Here is a 26,606-nt window from a genome sequence, read left to right as displayed (position 1 = left end):
GACTCCTCCCAATTACTGACACTTTGGTTCTGCAGCTCATAGTATCAGCTCAAAGTATACAAGGGAAATAACTATAGAGGCTCAGCCAATGAAGGGCTCGCCAGTGTTCCAAAAACATACCCCCCCACCACCACAAATCAGAATTCAGAGTGCAGACAGAAAACAGAGCCAGGAATTGTTAATATACTGGAATGCTGCAAAATATATGTGGAAATACCTCCACGGATGCAGCCTTAGGGGGTGCTTCTCATTTAAAATGGCATGTGTGTGTGTGTGTGCGTGTGCGTGTGCGTGTGTGTGTGTCTGTGTGTGTCTGTGTGTGTGTCTGTGCTTGTATTTCTGTGTTACTGTACTTGTGTGTGTCTATGTGTTTGTGAATGCTCCCAAAACCATAACTAAATAAAAATGCCTGAGCCTGTTGTTCAGCCCGTATCCTTTATTGCCAAAACAGTATTGACTCAAAACACCTCTGGTCCACAGGGATCCACTAACACTAGAGTGTGTGGTAATGCTAACCAACTTTCAGCCTACAGCAGTCCCACTCAGCTGGTAGCAGTAGCAGCGTAGCGGTGGTGGTCGCAAGCTTTTCCCAGGTCTGTAGGAGGCAGGCAGGTTTTACTTAATCAAAGTTGTGCTGGGGCTGGGAAGCCATTCGTTTCCTGGTTGGGGATTGAGCCGAGGAAGAGGCTTTAGTGTGGCCGTCAGCACATTGCGGCGGGACGCTCGTTCATCAGCTCCTGGCCCGATCGATACCCCTGCCTGGCCGGGCGCAATCTGATTTTATTACGGAAATGAAAATAAAGCGAACAAAATAAGGCTGTGTGCTCACACCTTCCAGTTCCACACCGGTGGTGTTGGTGGCAACGATGGTGAAATAGGGAGAGAGAGAGAGAGAGAGAGAGAGAGAGAGAGAGTATTGTGAAGAAGAGAGAAAGACCAGGGTAGAGGAGAGGTAGAGAAAGGGGGAAAGAAAGAGTGCGAGGGAGAGAAAGATAGTTGGGTGAAGGAGGATAGAGAGAGAGAATAGGGTGAAGAAGAGAGAAAGAGAAGGGTAGAAGAGGAGAGGTAGAGAAGGGTAGAAGAGGAGAGGTAGAGAAGCAAGAGAGAGAGGTCAAGGTGAAAGAGGAATAGGGAGAAAGAGAAGGCAGGGTGGAGGATTGCAATGTGTTGCAGTCTCTATGAGGTTAAAGGGGAGCGCCAGTCTTGGTTTCTATTACCCAAACACACCAGCGGATGTGTGAGGGAGGCCCACCTTCCCCACTGTGTGCTCGTGCTTCTGTGAAGAAACAAGAGTGTGGCAGAAAAGGGCAGCAAAGCTGGACGTCTGGAAATGAAGCAAGGGAACAGCTCTGACCTCGCCTGGCTGCGAAACAGCTGCAACGGAACACCGAGATACAGTTCTTCCAGTCAATCAAAAATGGAATGGCCCATCGATTTGCTGATTCCTGTGGCCAGCTCCCATGAAAGCTCTCCAGCAGGTTAATATAATGTTGTTGATTTGATCTATAGCCATCCTCCTCAGATGTGGCCCCTTCTCCCTGGCGGGCTGCAGATACAGAGTGAAGCCAGGAGAGGGGCTTACGCAGACAGATGGCCCAGAGACTGATGCAGAGGGAGGGGAGGGCAGCCAACAAATCACTTAAAAAAACAGCCTGAACTGGGCAACATCAAGGACATGAAAGAACATCAAAGAATATGACAAAACATGTTACAGCGCTGGAGAAAAAATAAGATGAAAAGTTTAAAGCAAATGTCTGTATAGATTAAAAAATAACATACTGTTAAGTCACATGGGGTCACATCATATTATCAAATACAGGATCTATAGAAAGGTATATTAAGGGAAAGTAACACATTAAGCTTAAACTTTGCATAACATAAGCTTAAACTTTGCATAGGATGGCATTTCAGTTGAAGTAATGAAGTCATCTACTGCCTTGCATAATAAGGTGTTCGTTGAGAGCAGTAAGAAAGGCGTTTGCTTGTGACATGTCTTTCAAACAGACTAATGAAGGGGTTTAAATAAAACACTTTGCTCATTAACACAAGTATTACAAAGAGTCATAACAGGCTGACTTAGGATCTTTATATATTCTAAAAAAAATATCCCTGTGACTTTTAAAATGACTACTCAAATTGGATTAGTTAAAAGAGCTGTACTTTAATCACCGCTCTGGTGCTTGGGTCCTTTTGTATAATGTCATTTCTGATGTCTCATAATCTCTGTTGCCCAAACATTACATCAGAACAGCAAAGCCTTATTCACAGCGAGTACACTCCTGACAATAGTTCTTCACCCAATTACATTACTTTGAGGTGATTTTAATCTAAAATGAATAGCCTGACAAAATATTTATTTCCCCAACCTTGCAAATAATGTCCTTTATTAGTCAATGCAATCTTTTTCATCACCCTGGATAAATACCAAAGTAGAACATTCTCTGATTGTTCAACAAACAAGCCCAGGCTCTATTTTCTTCTCTCATTTTTTTGTGCCAGCTACAAAGTCACCTGTTCTCTCAGGTGATGAATGTGCACAGCAAAAGCTCAGTCACTGAAGCATCTGGACAATTAAATCATAAATCCCTCTACATGTGACAGCAATAAGCTTTTCATCCTTCAGCTTGATCCGGCCCGTCTGTCAGCAATCCACATTTTCTCACATTTTTTCCTGTCAGACGACAGGCCGATAGGTTGCACAGCCAATGGCATTCCTTCAAAATCCTTCCCTCTCTACTGATAGACCAGCAGCATGTGATGGGTTGTGTTGCTTCTGAACCAGGTTTCCCAGAAAGGGTAAACACACAGAACATGCACACATTCAACACAGGCCTTTGTGAGTGAGGTGGAGGAGCATCAAAAATGCATGAGCATGAATTCACCAACCTACATACTGAGCCGATCAAAGGGGTCTCACACAAGTGGTGTGAAAGATCATTTATACCATTCTCTGCCATACTTCCCCTATGCATTGTGCACACACACACACACAGAGAGAGAGAAGAGAGAGAGAGAGAGAGATAAATACTTCACACACGCATACTCTATGTGGATTAAAATATTAATGTACCTTATATGTTGATACATTTTCCAAGGTGAGGCTCCTGTGCTCCCAGTGTTGAGGACAGGCCTGTAGGGACTCATTAGCTTCCATTAGAATCCTCATATCCTGCTGTGCCCCAGGAGCCAGAGCAAGCAGGGGGCCAAGTATCGCCATTCTCCCTCCTCCACAGAGCGGCATCCCCACGCTCATATCTTATCCAGGGAGTGCCCTCAACTCTCTCTCCTCCAGCTCTAGGAAGGTAGCAGGGTGGAGCCCCAGTATCACTATGGAGGAGCATCCACATTCATCCTCCTCCAGCAAGCAGCATCCCCATGCTGAATATCTTAGCCAGGGAGAGCATAGTACCCCTGAAGCTCCGTCCTCTAGCTATGAGTGCACATTACCAGAGTACCCCTATATCTCCCCCCCCCCCCCCAGCTATAAACAGCAGGGTACCAGAGTTCCTCCAACCCTCTCAACTCCAAACAGGTTAGCGTAGTGCTCCCAAATCTCTTTTCCCCAGCTATAGACCCTTTCAAGAGAGTTCCATTATCAGCATCATAGTTGGCCCCACAAGACTTCCTTTTTAACATTCAATATGTTATCTTAATGCAGAGGAAGTAGATTGGAGCCCAAATAGAATGTTCAAGCATTGTTTTTGTTTTTATTGTTGAAAGGGTCCATAAACAGCAGGGTACCAGAGTTCCTCCAACCCTCTCAACACCAAACAGGTTAGCATAGTGCTCCCAAATCTCTCTCCCACAGCTATAAAGAACAGGGTACCACAGTTCCCCCGCTACTCCCTCCTTCAGCTTTATAAGGTGCCACCCCAGTATGGCTCTTTGCTGTAGCGATGCCAGCTAGAGCTTCATTAATAACATATCCTGCATGGCCCTCCAGGATGGATCCATGCCAGATCTACTCCATAGTCATGCTTCATCTGGGACGCATTGGGCTCCACTCAGCCTGCTCAGAGGCCTTATTCATGTGTACAGAATTGTTCTCTAAAGGGTTTTTTCCAGAAGATTTTCAAAAACTCCATTTGCTTCTGATTGGTGAACAGCTTTGCGGTTAAGGTTATATCACCACCTGTTTGTTTGGAATGCTCTTTACAGCATTTACACTTGAGTGTGTTTGCCTTTTCATGGGAAAGACATAGATATAAAAATGAAAGATGAAAATCCCCATTTGATACCAGTGTGCATGTGGACTAGGCCTGACAAGAACTGTAGGGTTAGAAAAGAGCAGAGAGGATATGTTTCACTGTTTTCCAAAGAGGAAATTTAACAACAGGGGTGACATAATGGACCTCAACTGTTGGTTATTATGTTTGTACTTTAATTCTATACTAATCCATCATTCTTTCTATTTTAATTCTATGGGCTGAAGAGACCCCTAGTGAATTCCATGTGGGGTATATATGGGGAAACACATGTTTTGTATGGGAGAGTGAGGCAAGACTGCTACTGATTCATGGGGACAGCATTTCGGCAGGTGGCACAGCCAGTGCTTGGTACCATTCATATTACATTTTCTCGCCACTGCTGAGATAATATAATCTTTCTGCTTTTACAGTAATGCCGCACCAGCACAAAAAACGTTCCCTTGAGTGTTAAATACAACCAGAGAAGTGTGACCGGGCTTTGGAATGCATTGTGACACCAGCGCATGTAAAACATAATGTGTTCGAGCATTCGGCAGGGATGAACTGTGTGTCCTGAGCTGTGGTAGGTTTCTCAGAAATTACTGTGTTGTGTGTTTGAGCATTCGGTGAGTACGGGTTCTGTACAGAGAGGAAGCTCTTGGAGAAATATATCTGTTTCAGTGTGCATTTGTGTTACTGGACAGTATCAGTTGCAATGAAGGGAGGAAGAGAGAGAGAGAGAGAGAGAGACACTGGCAGTGACAGAAATAGAGGGAGAGTGTGTGTGTGTGTGTGTGTGTGTGTGTGTGTGTGTGTGTGTGAGTGAGTGAGTGAGTGTGTGTGTGTGTGAGTGTGAGTGTGAGTGTGAGTGTGTGTGTAAAATATAATGTGTTTGGGCATGCAGTGGGTTTGGGGCTGTGGCCTGCCCAGTTTAGCTGTCGGAGAAACAGACGTGTTTGGACCCAGGGAAGAGAAGCGTGAGGAGTTTGTCTCTGCAGGGGAGCCTGCAATATCCAGCTTGTCAGGAAGCCTTACTCTCGGTCAGGATGCTGTACAGCCTGTGTGAGTGTGTATGTGTGTGTGTGTGTGTGTGTGTGTGTGTGTGTGCGCTTGTGTGTACATGCATGTATGTGAGTGTGTGTGTTTAAATGCATGTGCAGGTGTGTGTGTCTGTAACGCAGGAACCATTCTGTGCTGTACTTCTCATATGGTATCACGCTTTTTGTGTTTGTGTGTGTGTGTGTGTGTGTGTGTGTGTGTGTGTGTGTGTGTGTGCGTGTGTGTCTCCAGTGACCCGTTCCATTTAAAGGGTGTTTTGAACCAGTAGGCAGTGGATGAGAGGGTCTGCTAGCATAGCAGGAAGATAATCCACGCCCGTCTGGACACAGACTGCTAAAAACACACTGGCTGGCCACGGACTAGCGCACTACTGCCTTAAAGAACTGGAACCACCACAGTGGGGGTAAAAAGACACAGAGAAAGCATGAGTAGCCAATAAGAGCTGTTCAGTAAACACCCACACAAGCACAGCTGGGCAAAATCAGAACCAAATCTGGGCCAGATGTGGGCCACTGTCAGCTCAGCCTAAATCTCTGTCAAACCGCTAATAAAGCAAATGGGACAAAACACTAGAGACTATGTGAAACACTCACGCTTCTTACATGTACACAAATCAAATGTAGTTTATTAAAGGCATTAATGTCTTGATTTAAGCTTTTGTGTTTATATCAATCATCCTCCTCCTCAATCTACAGTGAGATGTGTTCAGCTACTGTGATCCTCCTTGCCCTAGTTTCCTCTGAGTTAAAATGACACCGATCGCCGACGCCTCCCCACCCCCACACACACACACACACACACACACACACACACACACACACACACTCACTCACTCCCCTCAGGTGATAAGCTGATTGAGCTGGGGAGGGCCACTGCTTGGTGTTAGGGGAGAGTGAGCAGACTGGCAGAGATGGGCGGGTGGACAGGGGGAGCAGTGGGGGTGGGGGGGGATAGCCGCACGGCCTCATGGGAGCCGGAGCCACCAACGCTCAAAGCCCAAACCCTAATGAAGACGAATGATGCGGCTACGGGCCGGTCTCTGTCAATACTATTGAGGGCTGTATGACGGAAGGTGACCCTCGACAGATGACTCATTTCTGCCCACCCATCCCTACCCCCGCCGCTCCCCCAAACTCCGCACCTCCTCTGTGGAAATGTCAAACGCCACCAGAGCCGCCCATACACTGCCACGGCCCTCGATATGCAGAATGCCAAAATTAGACCTGGAGGGACGCGCTTTGCGACAGAAATGCCCAAAACACACTGATTATCTCCTGCCATGTACAGTTACCTTCTTTCTTCTTCAGTTGTATTGGAAGCAGAACACAGCTCCATAAGGCAGCAGGCTATGCATGTAAAAAAAAAGGCCTCTTGCTGCAGTGCCTTTTATGAAAGTGTTTTTCACCTCTCCTCTCCTCACCTCATTAAGGGGCTTGCCATCTCATTTCCCCGCCTCTCTGAAAGGGTCTCGTGGGCTCCCAGGAAGGCAGAGGAGGGTTGAGGGGGTGTGGGAGGGGTCGATGGTGGAGGTGTCCTGGGGGGTTAACTAATTGCGTAACACACTTGGTCTTGCGTCTGCCACATTCAGGATGATGAGTGTGTCACAGCCAATTTGCTTCAGTCTGTTCAGCGGGAGGATGGATGCCATCACTCCTCTCCCCTCCTCTCCTCTTCTCCTGCTGCTGTGCTTCCTTCCTGCTGCACAGAGAGACAGAGATGGTGAGGAGAAACATGAGAGGGGAAGAGAGAAAGAGAGTTAGAGAGAGAGAAAGAGAGGGGGAGAGAGAGAAAGAGAGTGATGGTGGAGAGGGGAGGGAGGGGGTTGGGCCAGACAAAACGCTGGGAGACTTGTGACGGAAACCCCAGGGAGAGTGGAAGAGGGAACAGGGGAAGCTGAGGCCCCTTCTCTCCCCCAGTCGTTGTGGGTAAATAAAATAGCTTTCATTTTCCCCCTGTGTATCCGAGTTACTGGGCTGCATCCGACCCAGTGAAGGGAGGAGGAGAGAGAGAGAGGGAGGGAGAGGGAAGAAGGGAGATAGAGAGAGATGAATGGAGAATGAAAAGGGGGGAAGGATTGATAGAAGGTATGGAAAGAGTAAAGGAGGGAAGACGAGAGAGGGATGGATGGAGAGAGAAAGGAAGGGAAAGATGGAGGATGGTAGAGGGAGAGAGAGAGAGGGAAGAGGGGAGAAAATGATGGGAAATGGATTGGCGAGGGTGAAGTGAGACTGAATGATCCATGCAGCAGTGTCAGCAGCGACAAAACAAATGACTACATCTCCCTCATGAATCAGCCAGACGAAGAGCAGGGAGAGGAGAGAGGAGAGGCCCACACATCCCATGTTACTGAGGAGAGGGGCGAAGACACACACAGGGTTAGTTACGGGAATACAGCCATTTTACTCACGAGAGGGGCGAAGACACACACAGGGTTAGTTAGGGCATTGGTTCCCAAAGACTGGGTCGCAGGAGATTTTATTTGGGTCGCCAGCGCAATTTATGTTGTGTAATAGGCCTAGCTTATACCATTTAACCAGGAAAGCTATTAGTTTTCTATTCGGATATAGTTTGTTTACCACAGTGACGGCCCTAGAATAGCTCTGAAACTGGGGGCGAACGCGTCGCAGAGGGAGCAGCGTGCATCTCACTCGCAAAAGGAAACATTTCTGTGGGGCGCCTGCTATGGACCTCGCAGTTGCAAAATGCAAGGGACATGAATCAGCATGAACATTAACGGACAGCTGCTTCCGTTGACCGATTAAAATCTAGTTACGATGCTGTCAACTAAAGCAGACATATCCGTATACCGGGAATGGCTATTCAATTTGCGTCAGGCTGATAGTTTCGATTGTAGATGCATTCTTTAAAGTTAATAGCAGCCTCCTCACATTCCTTACTATTTCGGATTTAAAATGTACACCAATGCATTATATAAGGCTAAATGGACTATTTAAAAGCTATTATTTCCTCTTGTTTTCCACCTCGCAAACTCTATTATCTTTTGGCTATTGCGCAAAAGCCTCTTGTTCTGATATTTATTCATTTCACATTCTTACAACAACATAGCTTGTCACAACATCAATACACAGTCTTAGTATAAGGCCTACAAACAAGCAAACGTTTAACTTGCAGATTCAATGCGGATTCAACTTTCCAAAGAAACCTCCAGAAATAGGCTTCAATATAACGACTTACGTTATTTGCTGTTTACATCGGAATTAACGCTGTAATGGATCCATTTGTCTGCAACGCAACGTAGCCTACATCTCTCTATAGATATACAGGAACAGCTTACTATGTTGAAGAGTGACGATTGCGTAGAATGCAAGAATATCCCCAAACTCTCGGATGTGCATTAAAATGTTATCTTTTAGGTAACTTTCCACGCTGATGGTGCTCAAAATGCAACACAACTGTGTTCAAAGCAGGATGAGGAAAACTTGAGTTTGTGTGTTTGTACAAAACTGAGCGAGAATTTTACAGCTTTGAAAATGTTTAACATTGTTTCATGTGTAATTGAGATTGCAGAGTTGTGAGAAACTGAGTCAGTGCATCACCAATCCCTGTAATAGTAGTTGTAGTAGGCCAGACCTAGGCGCTATTACGTATACATATGGTAGTGTAGAATGGTTAGGGGGGACATATAAAAGTTTGAGAACCTGTGGCCTAAAACAATATTGGTGGTTGTATGTTAGATTTGAAGTGAAATGGGTCGCGATGGTCTGCCATTTTTAAAAAGTGGGTCCCCAGAAAAAAAGTTTGGGAGACACTGATTTAGGGGATACACAACCCATTTTACTGAGGAGAGGGGTGAAGTTAGATAGGGGATACAGCCATTTTACTCACGAGAAGGACACACACAGGGTTAGTTAGAGGATTCACAACCCATTTTACTCACGAAAAGGGCGAAGACACACACAGGGTTAGTTAGGGGATACACAACCCATTTTACTGAGGAGAGGGGCAAAGACACACACAGGGTTAGTTATCAGTGTCATCACTGATAACTAACCCTAGTCATCAGTGTCTAATTTATTAAACTTTGGAACTGATAAATATCAAAATATGTACCGGACTATAAGTCATACTTTTTTTCATAGTTTGGCTGGTCCTGCGACTCAGGTGCAAAATATATATATTTTTATATATGATTCCTCTTCATGACACATTTTCTGACTGGTGCGACTTATAGTCCGGAAAATATGGTATGTATATTTTAAAATCTCACAAACCCCCTGGAGTGCCTTCACGTACCCCCATTTGAGAACCACTGAGTTAGGGGATACACAACCCATTTTACTGAGGAGAGGGGCGGAGTTAGTTAGGGGATACAGCCATTTTTACTGAGGAGAGGGGCAAAGACACTCACAGGGTTAGTTAGGGGATACAGCCGTTTTTAATGAGGAAAAGGGCGAAGACACGCACAGGGTTAATTTGGGGATACAGTCGTAATTGGGGAATACAGTCGTTTTTACTTTCAAGAGGGACGAAGATACGCACAGGATTATAGTTATGGCATAGAGCTGTTTTTACTGAAGAGAGGGGTGAAGACACGCATGGAGTTAGTTAGGGAATAGAGCTGTTTTTATTGAGGGGGTGACATATAAAAAAAGGTAAGGAGATGGAGCAATGCTCAGGCCTTCCTGAGATGCACAGCAGTCTCTGCTCACTCCCACATGCCTGTGAAGAGAACCCGAAGCAGTGCTTTATATGCACAAGCTGATGCTTGCCGTTTAATTGTCATCTGATGGCACAGAATCTATGAATGCAAAGTATGGCCTGATTAAAAAGACTGGAGAAGACTTCAATAAACAACACACAGATATCTTTGCATGCCACTACATAACATGACACAGACAAATCCCTGCGCTATTTGGTTTGTGAGACGTCTATATCAATCTTGTATGTCTGCTTGGCCAGCATGCTAAGGAAACCCTGATAATGGATTGCATCTTGCTCAGACTGACATTGACAAGGCGGGCAGCTGACTCCTCAGGCGTGCTGACTCAGAACAGGCATGTTCGAGCAGTGTGTTTCAACGAGTGAGTGCGTCTCCAGCAGAGTGCGGCAGCTGTGTGAGGAGTCCTGTGGTGGAGCTGTGCTCCTGATGTCTACCTGCTCACTGTTGCATCCTGGTGTCAGTAAGACCTGGTCCAGTCGGGTGGCCCGTCTGATTACGTTGACTTCCCTCAGACTGAACAGACCCCACGCTACCAGACGGACATAATTAGACAGCCGACTCCACAAACTGCATGATCACTTCCTGTGCTAGGCTGCTCTGTGCTGGGCTGTCAAAGTCAATGTAAATGCGGAAAAGAGCGAATCTTAATCCGCACAGTAAAGCCCCAATTTTAAAAATACTTGACAGTGGAGGCTGGCGGCACTTCAGGGCAATGCAAATGACTCCCTTTGTCCGGCACTGATATCCTCGGACTAATCCCGATAAGCACACCAGCTCTCATTTCCCTTCCAATGGACAGGAAGAACGAGCTACAACTCTTTTTGGACAACGTAGCTTTGAAGCACTTTTCTCGTACTCAGGTAGGACAGAGCAGACCATTAAGGACATGGCCCACTTGCTGTGGATGATTCACCTTGCCATGCGGTCAGAGGTGATAATTAGGACGATAAAGGCAAATGGGTCCTTTAACGAGGAAGGGTCTGTTGCCCGGATACATCCACAATTTCATTATTCATTCTTGTCCTTTGTGACCTCATATATACTTTAGTATCCATGGATACATTCCCAATGTCTCATTCCTCATTAAGCACAAACGTGTGACTTACGAAACTCAACATATTGTGTCCTTTTATGGACTATGGAATAATAAAAGCAGTGTACGTACCTTCAGGATTTACAAGCTTTCGTAACCTTGGGACTTCTTAAGCAATACGTACATCAGGGATCACCAATATGCCTCATTGGCAGGCATCACTTCATGGGGGAAGACAGATCCGTCTAGAGCAGAATGAAACAGAAACCTTTCATTTCTTGTAATTTTGCAGGGAATTTAATTTATTAAGCAGGTGCGTGTATGAACCCAGGCATAATGAGAGGGTTAGTTACGACATACCCGCAGATCAAGGAGAAATTAAGGGAGGCCATTTCCAAATCAAGGGCTCCTTAACTAGTATTAAAGGGTATTGGATGCCTCCAAGGGATATTAAGATGAATATGAGGATATGATTTTCAAGGACTTTGTTTTTCATAGTGTAGAAGCCTTTGTTACCATGACACTTTCAGTGAGTCAGTTGGTGTTCTATAGCTGAATATATGACCTGTATATTATAAAGTGTGTTGAAATGTTTTGCCCAAAGAAGCATCTTCAAAAGAATTGGTCAGAAATGGTAAAGAGTCACATGTTTTCATGTAACCACGGTGACAGGGTGAGCGTTTAGAGGCGGAAAGAAGCGGCGCTGCAGAACTCTGTCAACTTTCACTCTGACCTTGTGAAACATGGAGGCAGATCTCCATGGCAACTCTGCGGCAGCCACGGCAACAGCTCCTTCCAAGGCAGCTGATAACCGACAGAGAGAGAGGGAGGGAGGGAAAGAGATATAGTGAAAAGGAGGAGAGTGAGAGCAAAGGAAAGAGAGGAGGCAGAGGAAGAGAAAAGGGAGGAGGGGAGAATGGAGGGACAAAAAGAGATAGGCAGAGGGCAAGAGAACGAGAGAGAACCCTTTACGAAGAGATGAAAAAGAGAGATGGAAATAAAAATGCAATGACAATAGATAAAGGAGGGTTGGAGAGGAAATAAAACACTAATGGTAATTATTATTTGGCCCCGTCCATAAAACACGGTTTAATCAAAAATCCTTTTTATGTACAAATAGCTGTCATCAATTCTCCGCATGCATTGAGCCCCCATGCCGCAGGACCCATCTAATTATTGTAAAGGTCAATATTCCCTCACAAGGTGAGTGCTCCATACCGCACAGCACAGCACAGCACAGCAAAACACATCTCCCGTCCATGTGGCACACAGCCGGAGAGGAGCGGGGAGGGAGGGAGCGAACAAGGGAGGGCTGAGAGAACAGAGGAGCCTTTTAATGCAAAATCTCCGAGTAGAGCACGCATCAATCATGGCAGCCTCTCCTCTCACATAGACAGCCATCACTTCTGACAAACAGCAGAGAGATACGCAGAGAGGGAAATACTGCTCTAAATGTGCCATTTACTAGTCTGTGTGTGTGTGTGTGTGTGTGTGTGTGTGTGTGTGTGTGTGAGTGTGTGTGTGTGTATGTGTGTGTGTGAGAGAGAGAGAGAGAGTGTGAGAGAGAGAGAAAGAGAGACAGAGTTGTGACGCATGTCTGCAAGATGCTGGCAGAATTGTTATAAGTGCATAAAAAAAAGTCTACAGCAACCTGGGCGGCATCCAGCAGATCCTCAGGCTGATTCTGGAAGGATCCATGCCGGCTTCGGGCCAGGTCTGTTTCAGAGTTGGCCACAATCTGAGACCAAAGAGGAAAAACTGCATTTTATCAAAAATGTATCCTACCATAAAATTCAGATTGAGGGTGATATGTGCAGTGTGTTTTAGCAGGTGTGCTTTACACACAGACCTCCACTGCAAGAACAAAACTGATGATGTACAACATAATTCTGTATAACACAATATAAACCCAGCCAACATCTACAGTATCCACTTTGGGCCAATGCAGCAACATAAAAGCCAAAACCATCCCAGGAGTTACTGTAGCGTACAGGACAAACACTACCCTACTGTTCTGTTGCTGCAATATGTATCCCAAATTGTGCAATAAATCTATGTGCTTGTATCTAAGTTTCTCAACGGGAACATCACAGAGTCCATTTTCAACCCTGATAAAACAAGATAACACCTGCCCAACTATACATTAACCTGGTTAATGATAGAGACACAATTAGTATTAATTGCCAATCAAACAAGGAATTAAGAGATAATCAAGGCCACCTGTCTCATAATGAAGGGCCCTTTCATACACACCAAGGGGTCTTAAATGGATTCAGTGCAAATGAAGCTCAATTTAAGTATAATCAGAGGAGTTGGAGCTGTCGTATCTGATAAACATTTCCATATAAATTGTAGTATGCTGTGATTGTGGGTGAGTGTGCTGGTATAATCAGACCTGCAGGTTGCCTATTAACCTGTGTTTGTGTTTGAGAGCGGATAGAACGCAAGGCCCAAGGCTCAAAAGGCTCAAAAGGCCGCAACAGGACAGAGATTGATGCAGTTCGCCAAATGTCTCTAATTGTTAATGGTCTTTCAGGGGGAAAAAAAATTATTTAGCAATTAATTGACTTCATCACTTTGATCAACATGGAAAGGAAATGAGGTGGAGGGGGAGGGAAAAACAAAGAGGGTGGGGGTGGTGTTATGAAAGAGGTTTAGCATATTCAGGTAATCAGTGTTTGGCTCTCGCCCACTTCCTCACACCGCTTCCCGTGCTCTCCTCTGACCCCCGGCGCGCTCACCTCACGGCCGTGGACAGACTCGACCCATGCTCAGGGATGGATTACTGCACAGGCCTACCGGGCCCAGGCCCAGGGGCCCAAGGGGTCGGGGGGGCCATGAAGCCCAAGCCTTTGCATGGAATCATTGCCTCAATATCAACAAATCAGGATGTAGGCTATGAATCTGATTGAATTTAGTATTGTCCATCCCCAAAATGCACCAGAATACAGGAAATCACACCAAACAAATTACAAATCACACATATATACGACAATAAGTGGGGGGCCCCCTACATCTGGGCCCAGGTGCCCGAAAGTTCATAATCCGCCCATGCCCATGCTGGGTGTTTAATCAAAAGCCCTTTTAAAAATTTAAGCAGCCGGGGCGATTCTGCCTGTCGTTCATGGCAGGGGCTCGGGCTCCTTTGAAGTTGAAAGAAAAGTGTGTGTGTGTGTGTGTGTGTGTGTGTGTGTGTGTGTGTGTGTGTGTGTGTGTGTGTGTGTGTTGGAGGGGGGGTTGAGGGTGTTTATGTGGTGGTGGGGGGTAAAACGTCTCTGTCTCCACGGTGACGAGTACGGCCTACCTCTGCCCCCATGATGCAGGTTGAGTCAAACAAACAAACAAACAAACAAACAAACCGTCCCCGTCGGCCCTCTTCTTACGGTGGCGGCGGACAGGCCTCGGCCGGGTTGTCACGGTGACTACTCGTCAACGTTACCTCAGCCGCGTGCGACGACAGCCGGCAGCTCCATTTCCAAGTGCGCCTCCTCCTCCTCATCCTACTCCTCCCCCTCTCTCTGTCCCCCTCTTCATCGCTGGTGCTCCGTTAACGGGCCTGTCGGCCGTTTCATGTTGACCTCCTTTGAAAAGAGAAGAATATTCAATTAACTTTTAGCCGTGTTGCTGCAGGTGTTGCTCTCCTTTCTTACTCTTTTAAGGCTTCCTGATGCTCCGCTTGCTGTTTTTGTCTGGAGGGTGAGAGGAGACGGGGGTGGGGGGGGGGGAGTAGGGTTCTTCTGTGGTGGGGAAAAGATCTGAGGGTGGAGGGAGGTTTGCATATGCATGGGTTTGGCTGTTTGTGGGTAGCGGCATGCTAACAGAGATCGCTCAGAGACAGTGTGAGATAAGCCTCTGACAGAGCTTGCACAGCCAACCCTCTCATCCTAACATGCTCTCTCTCTCTCACACACACACACACACACATACACACACACACACACACAAACTTTATAATACAAAACATGACAGAGCTGCAGTGAGAAATAGAATGATTACATTCAGACAGACATGGAGAGAACAGCACAAATACAGAACATCTGTAAAAACGACAAAATGTCTGTATGCTATCTATTATAATGTTCTAGTGTTGCATAAGGGTGATTCAAATAACACAAGTCAGTAGGAGACAGATGCCCTTTGCATTTTGTATGTATGTTTTAAAGCATCCTGAAATTCACTTTGACGGTACACCATCTTCTGAAGGGAAATTATCATTCCTATTTTTCAACCACAGCCAAAACCTGTTGCCAGGGTAGGTCGCAGCCACCTGAACCTACCAGAGGAGAGTGCTCAGTCAATCACCATGTATACAAGACAGACAGTTCCAAGAGTTAAAGGGCTGTCTAATCATCTGTCTGTGAGGGAGAGAAAATGAAATAGCTTTATTTTATCTGTGCTGCTCACAAACCTGGACCAACTGTTTACAGGAGCCCTGACAGCAGGATATTTCTGCAAACAAGACCACAGGGGTTATTTTTTAACTCATTTGACAATTAAATCTTAAACGTAGTGGTAAAAACAAAAATCTTTTAAAAAAATAAGACAAATAGAATTGATAGATTTTTGGATGTGGGAAGTAGTTAGATGAAGATATGGGGTCAACAAACTGTGACAGGTTTCTCCTGGAATGTTTTTATTTCTTATTCATAATACTCTGGAAATCATTTGGTTAATTCCTGCCTCTAGCATCAAACTAGCAATCAAAATGTCAGGCATGTTTTTTTTTATTCTCTATTTTTTCCTTCTGAATAGTTCGCCAAAGACGTTCTAAATGTTTTTCGCTCCTTACCATGAGAATTAATGGATTCCACATTGATTAAAAAATTCCCTTTTATTTTCTAACTTTAAGCTACACCTCATGAAATATGAATATGGTTAATTTCTTCATTGCTGAAACATTAATTTCAGCTTGGTAGAGTCCTCCTTTATAAATTATATCATGTGTACACTCCATCTCCAAACTGAAATCGATTAAAGTGTCTTATGACTGGACTCATAATACATAAGAACTTTTGTTCTAGGTAACCAAATGCTCAGATGCATAATGAGTAAAAGTTGATATGTTGAAGCTCTCCCTGGTGAGAGTCTATCAAGTTAGAGGGTTTAGCTCTTTCTCTCCACTGGTCTAAAATGGAGAACATGAGAGGGGAGAAACAGAGGGGCCACATCAGCATGCCAGACAAGAGTGTGGCTCATTCGCATCTCACATCGCACCTCTCCCTCTCCGTACGAGAGCGCCAAGCTGTTCGGAAATTGACAGTGGCAAATTCATTTAATCCCCCGAATCAACCGAAAAGACGGCGCGTGCTCATATAAATCGACAAAGGAGAATCTGAAACTGAAACTAAATGCTGCCATGTTTTTTTGTTTTTTTTTCCGAGATGGGGAGTAAAATCAATAATTAATTTAAATGCTTTGAAAAAGAGATTTAGGCTTGTTTTACAACAGTAATTGAGAGCTTCAGGTCTGCAAGTCTAAGGAGGGCCTTAGAGCAATGGCTTCAAGTTGCCACTTAGGCTACTAGCTTTGGGTCTCCTCACTGTTGCCTTAAATCTGCTATAAGCTGTTACGTTAGTAGCTCTTCTTACCTGTTACCAGGTACTGACTCTTCAACAATTTATTCTTGCCATTCGGTGTGCTGTGCCCTTGTGAAATGTTTGGCTGGTAGAGATGTCTGTCTGTATGTGACATTTCTGATAAGGTAATAATAAAATATTTTGTTGCTGATTCCAGCGCAAGTCACAGCAATAGAGTTTTTATTTGTTGGCTCTTTATTTATTTGTTGGCTTTGAAATAAGATATGTCTCTGTGACACCTGAAAGATGGCAAAAGATGTTGGCCAATCAGAGTGAAAGCTACTAAAAATTGGGATCAAAATAAAAGCTCAGCTGCAAAAAAAAAAAAAAAAGAAAAAGCCTTGTAGACTTTACAAAAGCATCTCATGAAGAGTTTTAAAATAACTGAGAAGTGTATGGCATGGTTCCTTAAGGATTTGCCCGTGAAATTAGGACCAAAATACTCTACAGTTAAAGTCTTTTAAAAATGCTATTAATCACAGCAGTTTGAAACTGACAGAAAGTAAGTAGCCTCAGCTTGACCCTCACACACAATCCTCAGTTAAGGTAGAGTCTTCCTCTCTGATGTGTTTCTGATGCAGTCAGCACATAACACACTGTTGTTCCATAATCCAGCCCTGCACACGCTCACTCCCTCGACAGCCCTGTCATGCTTGTGCGGCAATGCCGCTGCCTAGCGCCTTCCTCACGCGTCAGCCCAGACAGCGTGCAGCCAGCGCAGAGGCTTATTAGCGTCGGGGCCCGTGACAGAAGCACCAGTCTCTCGCATCCACCTGAGTTCAGCACCAGGCTACGATACATAAATCTGTAATGAAAATCTTTTTACGCCATCCTCTCTCAGGCTGGGTGCCTGGAAGCTGAGGATACGACCCAGACGAGACTGAAATCACATGGCAGCTTCCCACATGACTGCTCTTTAGAATGAAAGTTTATTTATTTAATTTTTAATCCAAAGGTACAAATATTTATAACCTTCTCAAATTCATTTTTATGAAATATTGCCATATGAAGGACACTTACTGTACTTGCCTTTTCCAGTAAACCATTTTACCAGAAAGTATTGAGGCAGTTAGTATTCCAAAATCTTTGATTTCACTGTGTGGTGCACATGAAAATGGAGATTGTTTTTTTTTCCAGCGGCCTGTCACCAAATGTGTCACTGAAGATGAGTTGCATGAGCAACCAACCTAGGTAGCTTTCACCAGTGCCAACTGTGCTGTCTTTGGAGTTTGCCAGACATGTCTGTCAGCTGTTTCCTCGTCAGCTTGCTAGTTTTACACACAAGCTCCAAAAACGGCTCTTTGAGTTGGCCTCCTCTCAGGCCAAACGCTAACTGGCAGGGTTCCGAGTTAACCACACAGAACCAATCACTGGCTTCACTCTCAGAGACCATCCTCCTCTTCCCCATCCCCAGTAAGCTGGGGCCTACTTCAAGAGAAAGACCTCGCAAAGCAAAGCAGCCATGATGATCATGAAGACAAACGAGCTCGTTTTTTCGCTCGCTCTGCAATCTGGGCACTACAGCCAGAAGCCCATAAGCGGGATAAATGGGTGGCGGTGGCAATGACGGTGTGGCTTTGCAGCTCCTAAAGGCTCGTGCATGATAGTGTGTTTTTAAGGTACACTAATCACCGTACAGGGGAGATAAAATGTGGCGCTAAACCTACAGTGTGCTGGGCAAGTTGGCCCAGATATATAAATACAGGCTCTGGCTCCTGAGCAGGAGAATCATTAGGACACTATTATAATGAGCAGAAAGGTGAAAACAGATTTATTTCCACATGATAAACGGCCAGTCTTGGCCAGTGCTCAGTGTAGATTGCCTGTGCTGTGCACAGAGGAACCCTGCAGCGAGGTACTATGGCTGCTGGACAGCTGTTTCCTTCAGGACCGTAATCAGCAGCGCCCCCATGCTGCCCCTCTGCACGCCTGTGTCTGAGGGCAATGTCCCGTCCATTCTGTTCTGCTCCACACGCGCCTGAGAGGAAGAGAGAGAGAGAAAGAGATAGAGAGAGAGAGAAAGAGAGAGAGAGAGAGAAAGAGAACAGGAGGGCACCAGCGATTAGCGGTGAATAGGGAGTGGAATGCATTATTCAGTATGCGCGCACACACACATACACACACACACACACACACACACACACCATCTCCATTCAGCTCACATTAGAACCACTCACGACACCCTGACGACTCATTATGACATGGGCAGGGAATAGGCAAAACCCAGCATGACTCCCGCGCCAACCAGTCAGGGTGTCAGGTGGATCGTGGGCGTCGGGGCAGGAGATGGCAGGTGCATCCTGGGAGCCCGGTTGTAAGGCGTGATGCTGCTGGGAGCATGACACTTTGTAAACGAGCTAAGATGCGGGCTGCATGCTCGGGTGGCTGCCAGGAGAGCCAGCGGTGCAGCTCAGCGAGCTCCAGCTATCACTCCAGCTCCAGCTCTCCGTCAGGCTCACATGCTCACTCTCTCTCTCTCTCTACCTCCCCCTCATGCTCCCTAACTCTCTCTGTTTCTAAAGGCTTATGATGCTGTGTCTCTCTCTCCCCCCTTTCTCTCTCCACCAATTTCTCTTTCTCTCTACCCCCTGTCTGTTTCTCTCTTTCACGTTCTCTATTTCAGGGTCTCTCGTAGTCCAGTTTCATAATCTCTCTCTCTCTGTATGAATCAAGTCTTACAAATCACTTCTTCAGTTCCACCTGTTCACAAGCATACCCCCCTTCACTACCAAACCGCCTCTTGCTTTTGTGTATGTTTGTTTATGTGGGTCTGTGTCTGTGCATCTTGCAAGCCGCTGAAGGAAGGCACAGACGCTGTGGGTGTATGCAGGCAGGTGTGCATGTGTGTGCGTGTGTGGAGAACAAACACCTCAGATCAGTGCAGGTAAACCCCAGGCGTACAAGTACAAGAGGGAGACGAGAGGGAGAGAGAAAGAGAGGGCCGAGCATTAGGACTAATTGAGCATTCACAGAGAGGATGGATGAGAGAGGCAGAGCTTTGGGGGAAGCACAGGGAGGAGGAGAGGTGGAATGGACAGGATAATCAGAGCCAGTAAAGAGCCCTGCCAACCTGCCACTTAGGACGAGTGCCTGAGTGAGGCCTGGCCAGCCGTCTGAGGACGAGAGGAATATGGCGGTGCGATCTTCAAGAGCAGCAGCGGAATGGAACAGGGCCGAGCGGGAGTGGGCTCGGGAGTGCAGGGAGGGGAGGAGGGGAGAAGGGCTTTTACCTTCAAGAGAACACGGCTTTTCACTCAAGAAGAGCACGGGGGGGGGGGGGGGGGGGGGGGGGGGGCACTGACATTTTGTTGTTGGCTCACAAGTATTCAGGCTTGATGTGATAGGAAACAGCAAGTTTTGTTGACAGGAAATTTGCATTACTTTTGCTCCGATGACACTTTGTGTTACTTCTGCCAACATGCACCTTTGTCAGGCAGACAGGGTGCAGCATGATGCCTTTCAATGTCAACCAAGAAATCTAGGTGGAATTGTGAGTTTAAATAGTTAAATGTAAGTGCCTCTTACGCCTAAACACATGTTTACATTAAAGTTAAATGTAAATACAGTAACCTGTGGCTTAACATAATCTCTGAGGATACATTTAATACATTTATGAAGCTAATTTATTAAAGGGACACCAGGCAAGCCTGATGCTTTTTCTCTATGAAACTCCCCCTCGCTCGGTCTGAAGCTCTTTTCCTTTTCTTTGCGTCTTCCGTCAAGGGTTTTCGCTGCTTCTTCACTGCTCTGCCATTATACACACGCTTGCAACAATCTCTAGCGTTTCGCTAGCCTGCCTCTGTGCTGTAAACTGATCCTGCTTCGGGTCGGGCGGAAGGATACACCAAACTTGCAAGTGGGATATTCTTCCTACAGGCAGTAGGGGCGGGCGAGAGAGCCTTCATTCGCCCCGTAATGAGTCATTTAACCATATACCGACTTACGAAGATGATTAATTAACACGAAAACGTTGCCTGGTGTCCCTTTAATTTCCAACTGTTTAACTAAGGCTTATTTCATTTGAGAGTTTATTTATTAGTTTGTTGGAGAGAACAATACCATACTGATGGTATATATGTAATATTTATTACATGGTCACCTCATCCCCATCTCTAAAAGTGTCATTGTGTCCCTTTTTGTATTTTAATAAAATTAATGCACAATGCAGAAAGACCTTCCCAAAGCTCAGAGGACATTGCCTTCAGACCTTGCCAAAGGAAGGAGAAGGAAAAAAATAATAATTTCCCAGCTTCTCTGAGGTTGTTTGTGGATGAGTAATATCCAGGCCATGATTATTTGCCAAGCTAAATCTTAAGCCCGGAATTAGATTCACCATATTTCAGCCCCAATTTCCCTTTCATTTCAGCTGGAGTCACTCGCCCAGCATCGAGAGAAATACAGGGGGAGCACAGCCGTAATGTCCCAGAACTAATTTAGAATGGCTCTTTGAGGGAGAAAAATATCCGAGTGGCGAGGCAGCACACACGATGTTATATGATTCCAACCGAGGGGTTGCTCCCTTTAATTGGATTCTCCTCTATAAAGCTAAATAGGAAATTGAGGGGGGAGAAATCATGAAATGATGTTTTGATATGTACACATAACCGCATAGAGTACATCGGAATAATGAGATGCGATGACTGCACTGTACCAAGTCAGAGCAAAATGGAACACACTGGATTAAAAATGTATGAATATAATGCAGTTTTAATGTACTGCAAGTCGTTTATGCTCATGATTATAAACACTAAACATTTCTATTTTTCTCTTCCTCTCTCCCTCTCTTTTACAGATACGATCCAGTCTGGTATCCTTCTGTGATATCCACCGAAGCCACTATGTGAGCGTGACTCACTGACAGACAGAGAGAGAGAAATCCCTATCGTAAGAATCAGGGTACAGAGCTTCCATGTCCAAAGGCTTACATGCAAGGAGAGCGAACCTCAGCTTACGTCAATCTCACTGACAACTTAAGAGAAGCGGAGACTATGAAACAGAAAAAGGCAAATTCCACAGACAATGTCAGCGCTAAACTTCACTGAACCTAAACTTCACTGAATCTTAACTTCAAAGATCAGTGAATAAACTTTTCTGAGAGACTTGCTTGTTTCATAAGCTTCCAGCGCACAATATCATAGAGGTTAAATCCCAAGGAGGGAAAAAAGTAAAAAATAATGAAAATGCTGAAGATTACCATGTTCCTGTTTCAAACTCACCTGCTTCTTGGAATGGCCAGCTCCCTCGTCATTCACTCCATGCCCTGGAGGGTGGCCTGTCCTTATCAGTGTGTGTGTCAGATCAAGCCCTGGTACTCGCCCCAGTCTGTCTACAAGGAGGCCCCGACGGTGGACTGCAACAACCTCCTGCTCACCTCTCTCCCCTCGTCACTTCCCACTGACACGCAGACCCTCCGGCTGCAAAGCAACCTCATCAGTTCCCTGGAGCAGAGTGAGTTGGATGGCCTGGCCAATCTCACCGAGCTGGACCTCTCCCAGAACAGCTTCAGCACCACACGCCAGGTCCGCATCACAGAGCTGCCCTCCCTCTTGAGCCTCCACCTGGAGGAGAACCAACTGAGGCACCTGCCCGACGCCGCCTTCTCGGGCCTGCCGAGTCTCCAGGAGCTCTACCTGAACCACAACCGCCTGCGGAGCATCGCCCCCGGGGCCTTCAAGGGTCTGAAGAACCTGCTCAGACTACACCTGAACTCCAACCAGCTGGTGGTGATCGACAGGCGCTGGTTCCACCACTTGCCCCTGCTGGAGGTGTTGATGATCGGTGGGAACCCGGTGGATACGATACAGGACCTCAACTTCAAGCCCCTTGCCTCCCTTCGCAGCCTGGTTCTGGCAGGAATGGGTCTGCGCGAGCTGTCTGACCGATCCCTTGAGGGGCTGACCAACCTGGAGAGCATCTCTTTCTACGACAACCTGCTGACCAAAGTGCCCAAGGAGGCCCTGCAGAAGCTTCCAGAGTTGAAGTTCCTCGATTTGAACAAGAACCCGATCCAGCTAGTGCAGAAGGGAGACTTCAGGGACATGCTTCACCTGAAGGAGCTGGGCCTGAACAATATGGATGAGCTGGTATCCATCGAGCACTCTGCCATGGAGAACCTTCCGGAGCTCACCAAGCTGGAGATTACCAACAACCCGTGTCTCGCTTACATCCACCCCAAGGCCTTCCAGCGCCTGTCCAGTATGGAGAGTCTGATGCTGAACAGCAATGCCCTGAGCGCCCTTCACCGGCAGACAGTCCTCTCTCTACCCAACCTGCAGGAGATCAGCTTGCACACCAACCCCATCCGCTGTGACTGCCTTATCCGATGGATGGGTGCAGACAACGACAAGCCTGTGCGCTTTATTGAGCCCCAGTCCACCTTCTGTTCTGAGCCACCAGAGCTAAAGGCCCAGCGGGTCAAGGATGTGTCGTTCCGCGAAATGGCCGACAGCTGCCTGCCGCTCATCGCCCCCAGCACCTTCCCCACCTTCATCCAGATAAAACATGGCGAGAACATTGCCCTGCATTGCCGGGCTCTGGCCGAGCCAGAACCAGCTATCTACTGGGTCATTCCCAAAGGGATTCGACTGACCCCCTCCACCAGCTACGGGCGCTACCAGGTCCTGACTGAGGGAACGCTGGAGATCTTGGGGGTCACGCCAGAGGAGGCCGGGTTCTACACTTGTGTGGCCCAAAACCTGGTGGGGGCCGACACGCGGAGCATGACCCTGAGAGTGGAGGGGGTGGCATGGACCCCGGTGGTGACTGCCCAACCCAGCGAAGACAAGCTGGAGGTACGAGACGTGAGGGAGCGCTATGCCCTGCTCTCCTGGCAAGCAGGACGCAACGTCCCCGCCGCCCGGCTCTCATGGCTGTCCAACGGGAGTCTGGAGGACACGCGCCGACACAGCCGACGCATCCTGGCCGGCACCCGCGGCTTCAACCTCACGCGCCTGCAGCCCGGCACACACTACAAGGTTTGCCTGCACGTGGGCCCCAACGAGACATCATGCGTCCACCTCCGGACGAAAGAGCTGCCTGCCACAGCCGAGACGCCCGACCTGACCCCCGCTGTGCTGCTCGCCGTGTCCGCGCTGCTTCTCCTGCTCGCCGCACGGACGTGTCAGGGCGGAGCCTCGCTCGGCTGGAAGGAGGAAGAGATGGGGAAGTCACACACCATGCTCATGTCACAGGAGGCCAAAGCTTTCATGGCAGCGCCTGTCTTTTATGCCCTTCCCCCTCCTCTTCTGGCTCTCTCCCAGCAGCAGGAGCAGCAGGGCTGCCCTGATAAGGGCGGGAAGTCCGCAGAAGATACCAACAGCAAAGAGCTCCTGAAGTGTCAACAGACCCCGATAGTTCAGGATCCTCCACTGGAGAAATGCTGAGCGGACGACGTCAGACATCAAGGAATTCACAACAACAAGAAGTCTGGTGAAGCTGTCGACAGGTTCCAGAACTAACAACCACACCCAAGTCCTAACTCAAATTGGAATACAACACAACTCACACCATAAAACTGAGAAGAGACTCTGCTCTTCAACAATGTAAAAAATGATTTATTGGTATTTATACAAATTTATAAAGAGTATACATACAATATATATATTGAAAACATTCGTAAATGTATTCAGATGTATACATCATGAAAACAGAGTTTCAGAGTCACGCTAAAAAAAAGGAACAGTTGACTTTTACACTACCAATGAACTCAACCAATCTGTATAAGAGATGTCCAAATGTGTAATAATATATTTTTTCATAAAAAGAAAGAGAGTGAACTGACTTGAACGGTGGTTCACATAAGATAAAGTGGGTCAACCCAGCTGTCTCTTAAGACCGAAACACATGAGTCTGGGGCAAAAAGACCTCCAGTTACCATCTGTTCAGGTTAAAAAAGGCAAAGAAGGTACTTTTCTATTTTTTAAGACTAAAATTACTTTATGGGAAAAGCAATGAGAATAGTGCTGTTGCTAGGGCGTGTTTTAGTTCACATCTGTGTCGTCACAGGTAAAAATACCAGTGAACACAGGAAGCAGGTCCACTAGAAGAACAGTTCATTAAATGAACAGTTCCACATCAGCATCCCGAACAGCCCTGAAGCGTAAGATGGACGATTCTTTTAGTTCGGAGGCATCTGTGGTTTAGCAATTCAGTCTCATGAGCCTATGAAAAGAGCACCTGGGTGATGCAGACCCTGCACCTACTGTGACTCACAATGCCTATGCGACTCTTGTTAAGAGTCATGTGTCCTCAAACGTGATGGAGAGAGAAGGGGGAAAAGTTCACAAAAAGGTAACAAAGGAAAAAAGCTGGAGGACACTCTGTGGGGGTGAGGGAGGGTCGGGGAGGTTTGGCACAAGCCTCCCTTCCCCTGCGGCAAGACAAGCCAGCATTTGGTGCCAGTGACATATAAGAGGGATTTCTGTGTCTGTCTTACTGTGAGGGGCCGATGGCGCGATCTCTCTCACACAGTGAAAATGCCACAGCAACAGCAGACAAGAGTGCCATTTCCTCTTTGAGAACTGATAAGCCGGCCAATGACATGACCTTTGTTTTCCTCCCGCTCAGATTGCTGGGTGCAACCGCCAAAACTGCATCCCAGCCAGACTGACTTTGAGCTTAATAGAGGGACAAAAAGTAGGTTGGAAGACGGTGGAGGAGCGAGACGAGACGTCTGATGTAACAGACACGCGAAGCACCCAGGAGTCTGTGCTATCTTCACTCCAGTTGGCTGAGTAGCGGGAGACCATTTTCTAATGTAACGTCATTTTATGGCAGCCCGGCTTCGTTTCCGTTTTTTGTCTATCTGTGATTGATGTGTCCTCATGTTTCATTAATCCCCTCTAAATGCCCTGTAATAACCTTCTTTTGGTAACTGGTTCATTTTATGTTTGATTTTTACCCTAAGCTGTACATAAATCGATCTGAATTTCCTATTCAATGTACTGCTTCTCTTTCAAAGATAATTTAGATGACTTATGTGTTAAATACTATTTTGAGCTATTATTAAAACATTTTGGACTGATACATCACAGCCTGACTCTACTGTTCTGGTATACTATCACAACTGCCTCGTATCACATTCCAGCATGAGAAATGTCACAGTTTTATCATGTGCATTAACCTCTTTCAATTCCAGCAAATAACTGGAATCATTTGTAGGTTCCGTCACTATTGTGTGGCCATAAATATGCAAACATGCCATTAAAATATACTAGCAAGTGGTTTACTACAGATCCCAACAAGCTTCAGAACAGCCCCCACCCCCTAAAAAAAGAAGAGAACCGCTCGAGGCCCGAGAGATACCCCAGCTCTCTGAGGCAGATGGTGCAGTCCTCCTCCATCCCAGCATGCCCCTCTCCCATGTTCTCAGACCCTCAAGTGAATCCTACTTTCGGTGAAGAACCCACTTTCTAAAAATGGGTGCCTTAGGAAAGTGATTCATGTGCAAAAGGAGGGGGGGGGGGGCTTTTGCTCAGAGGGAGGAAGGGGTGGGGACAGAGAGGTGGGGGGAGGCTATTGGAAGTAATAAGTGCAACCATGTGGAAAACATTGCAATTGGTTATAAAACCTGTCCGAAATTACAAAAAAAGTAACCCAGCTAATGTCAGTTATATAAAGATTACTTCATTAAAACAGCACTTTTGAAATCCACCGCATTCATTAGGCCTGGCTAAACTGATCAAAGGCCTGCCAGGTAATGGAGTTAACTCATTTGATATGCCTCTCTGGCCACACCAATGCACCCCTGCCTTTCCCATTAGGGGCAGAAAATGGCAAAGTATCAAGTCCATTGGACCAGTGAACTGTAACCATGGCCCTTAATGGGGTAGGGCCCCAAATAGTCACATTCACAGATCAAAGCTGAAATCATAGCACTTGCTCCACAGAACAATGTTATATTACTGCATTTAAAGATGCAAATGAGGAGAGAGGGGAAATGAGGTTGATGCAGGATCCCCGCGGCACAGACCAGATCGGCTACAGCAGCGCTCCATGAACCGGAGCTGTCTGCTCTGAGGTTTGAGTTCAAGTATAAAGCATAATTTGTCATTAAATGGATCAATGACTTT

General features: G+C 46.4%; 1 protein-coding gene across 1 annotated transcript in view; it reads left to right on the top strand.

Annotated features, from left to right (window-relative positions):
* Positions 1-25,567, top strand: part of lrrn2 (leucine rich repeat neuronal 2) — a 70,228-nt gene extending 44,661 nt beyond the window's left edge. Inside the window, exon 2 of the mRNA XM_048253798.1 lies at positions 21,329-25,567. Coding sequence (XP_048109755.1) covers positions 21,711-23,918 — 2,208 coding nt within the window. The 5' untranslated portion in view covers positions 21,329-21,710 and the 3' untranslated portion in view covers positions 23,919-25,567. The remainder of the gene's footprint in view (positions 1-21,328) is intronic.
* The last annotated feature ends 1,039 nt before the right edge of the window (positions 25,568-26,606 follow it).

The sequence above is a fragment of the Alosa alosa genome, chromosome 10 (genome assembly GCF_017589495.1).
Source record: "Alosa alosa isolate M-15738 ecotype Scorff River chromosome 10, AALO_Geno_1.1, whole genome shotgun sequence".
Lineage (NCBI taxonomy): Eukaryota > Metazoa > Chordata > Actinopteri > Clupeiformes > Clupeidae > Alosa > Alosa alosa.
This window is presented reverse-complemented; position numbering and strand designations above follow the sequence as displayed.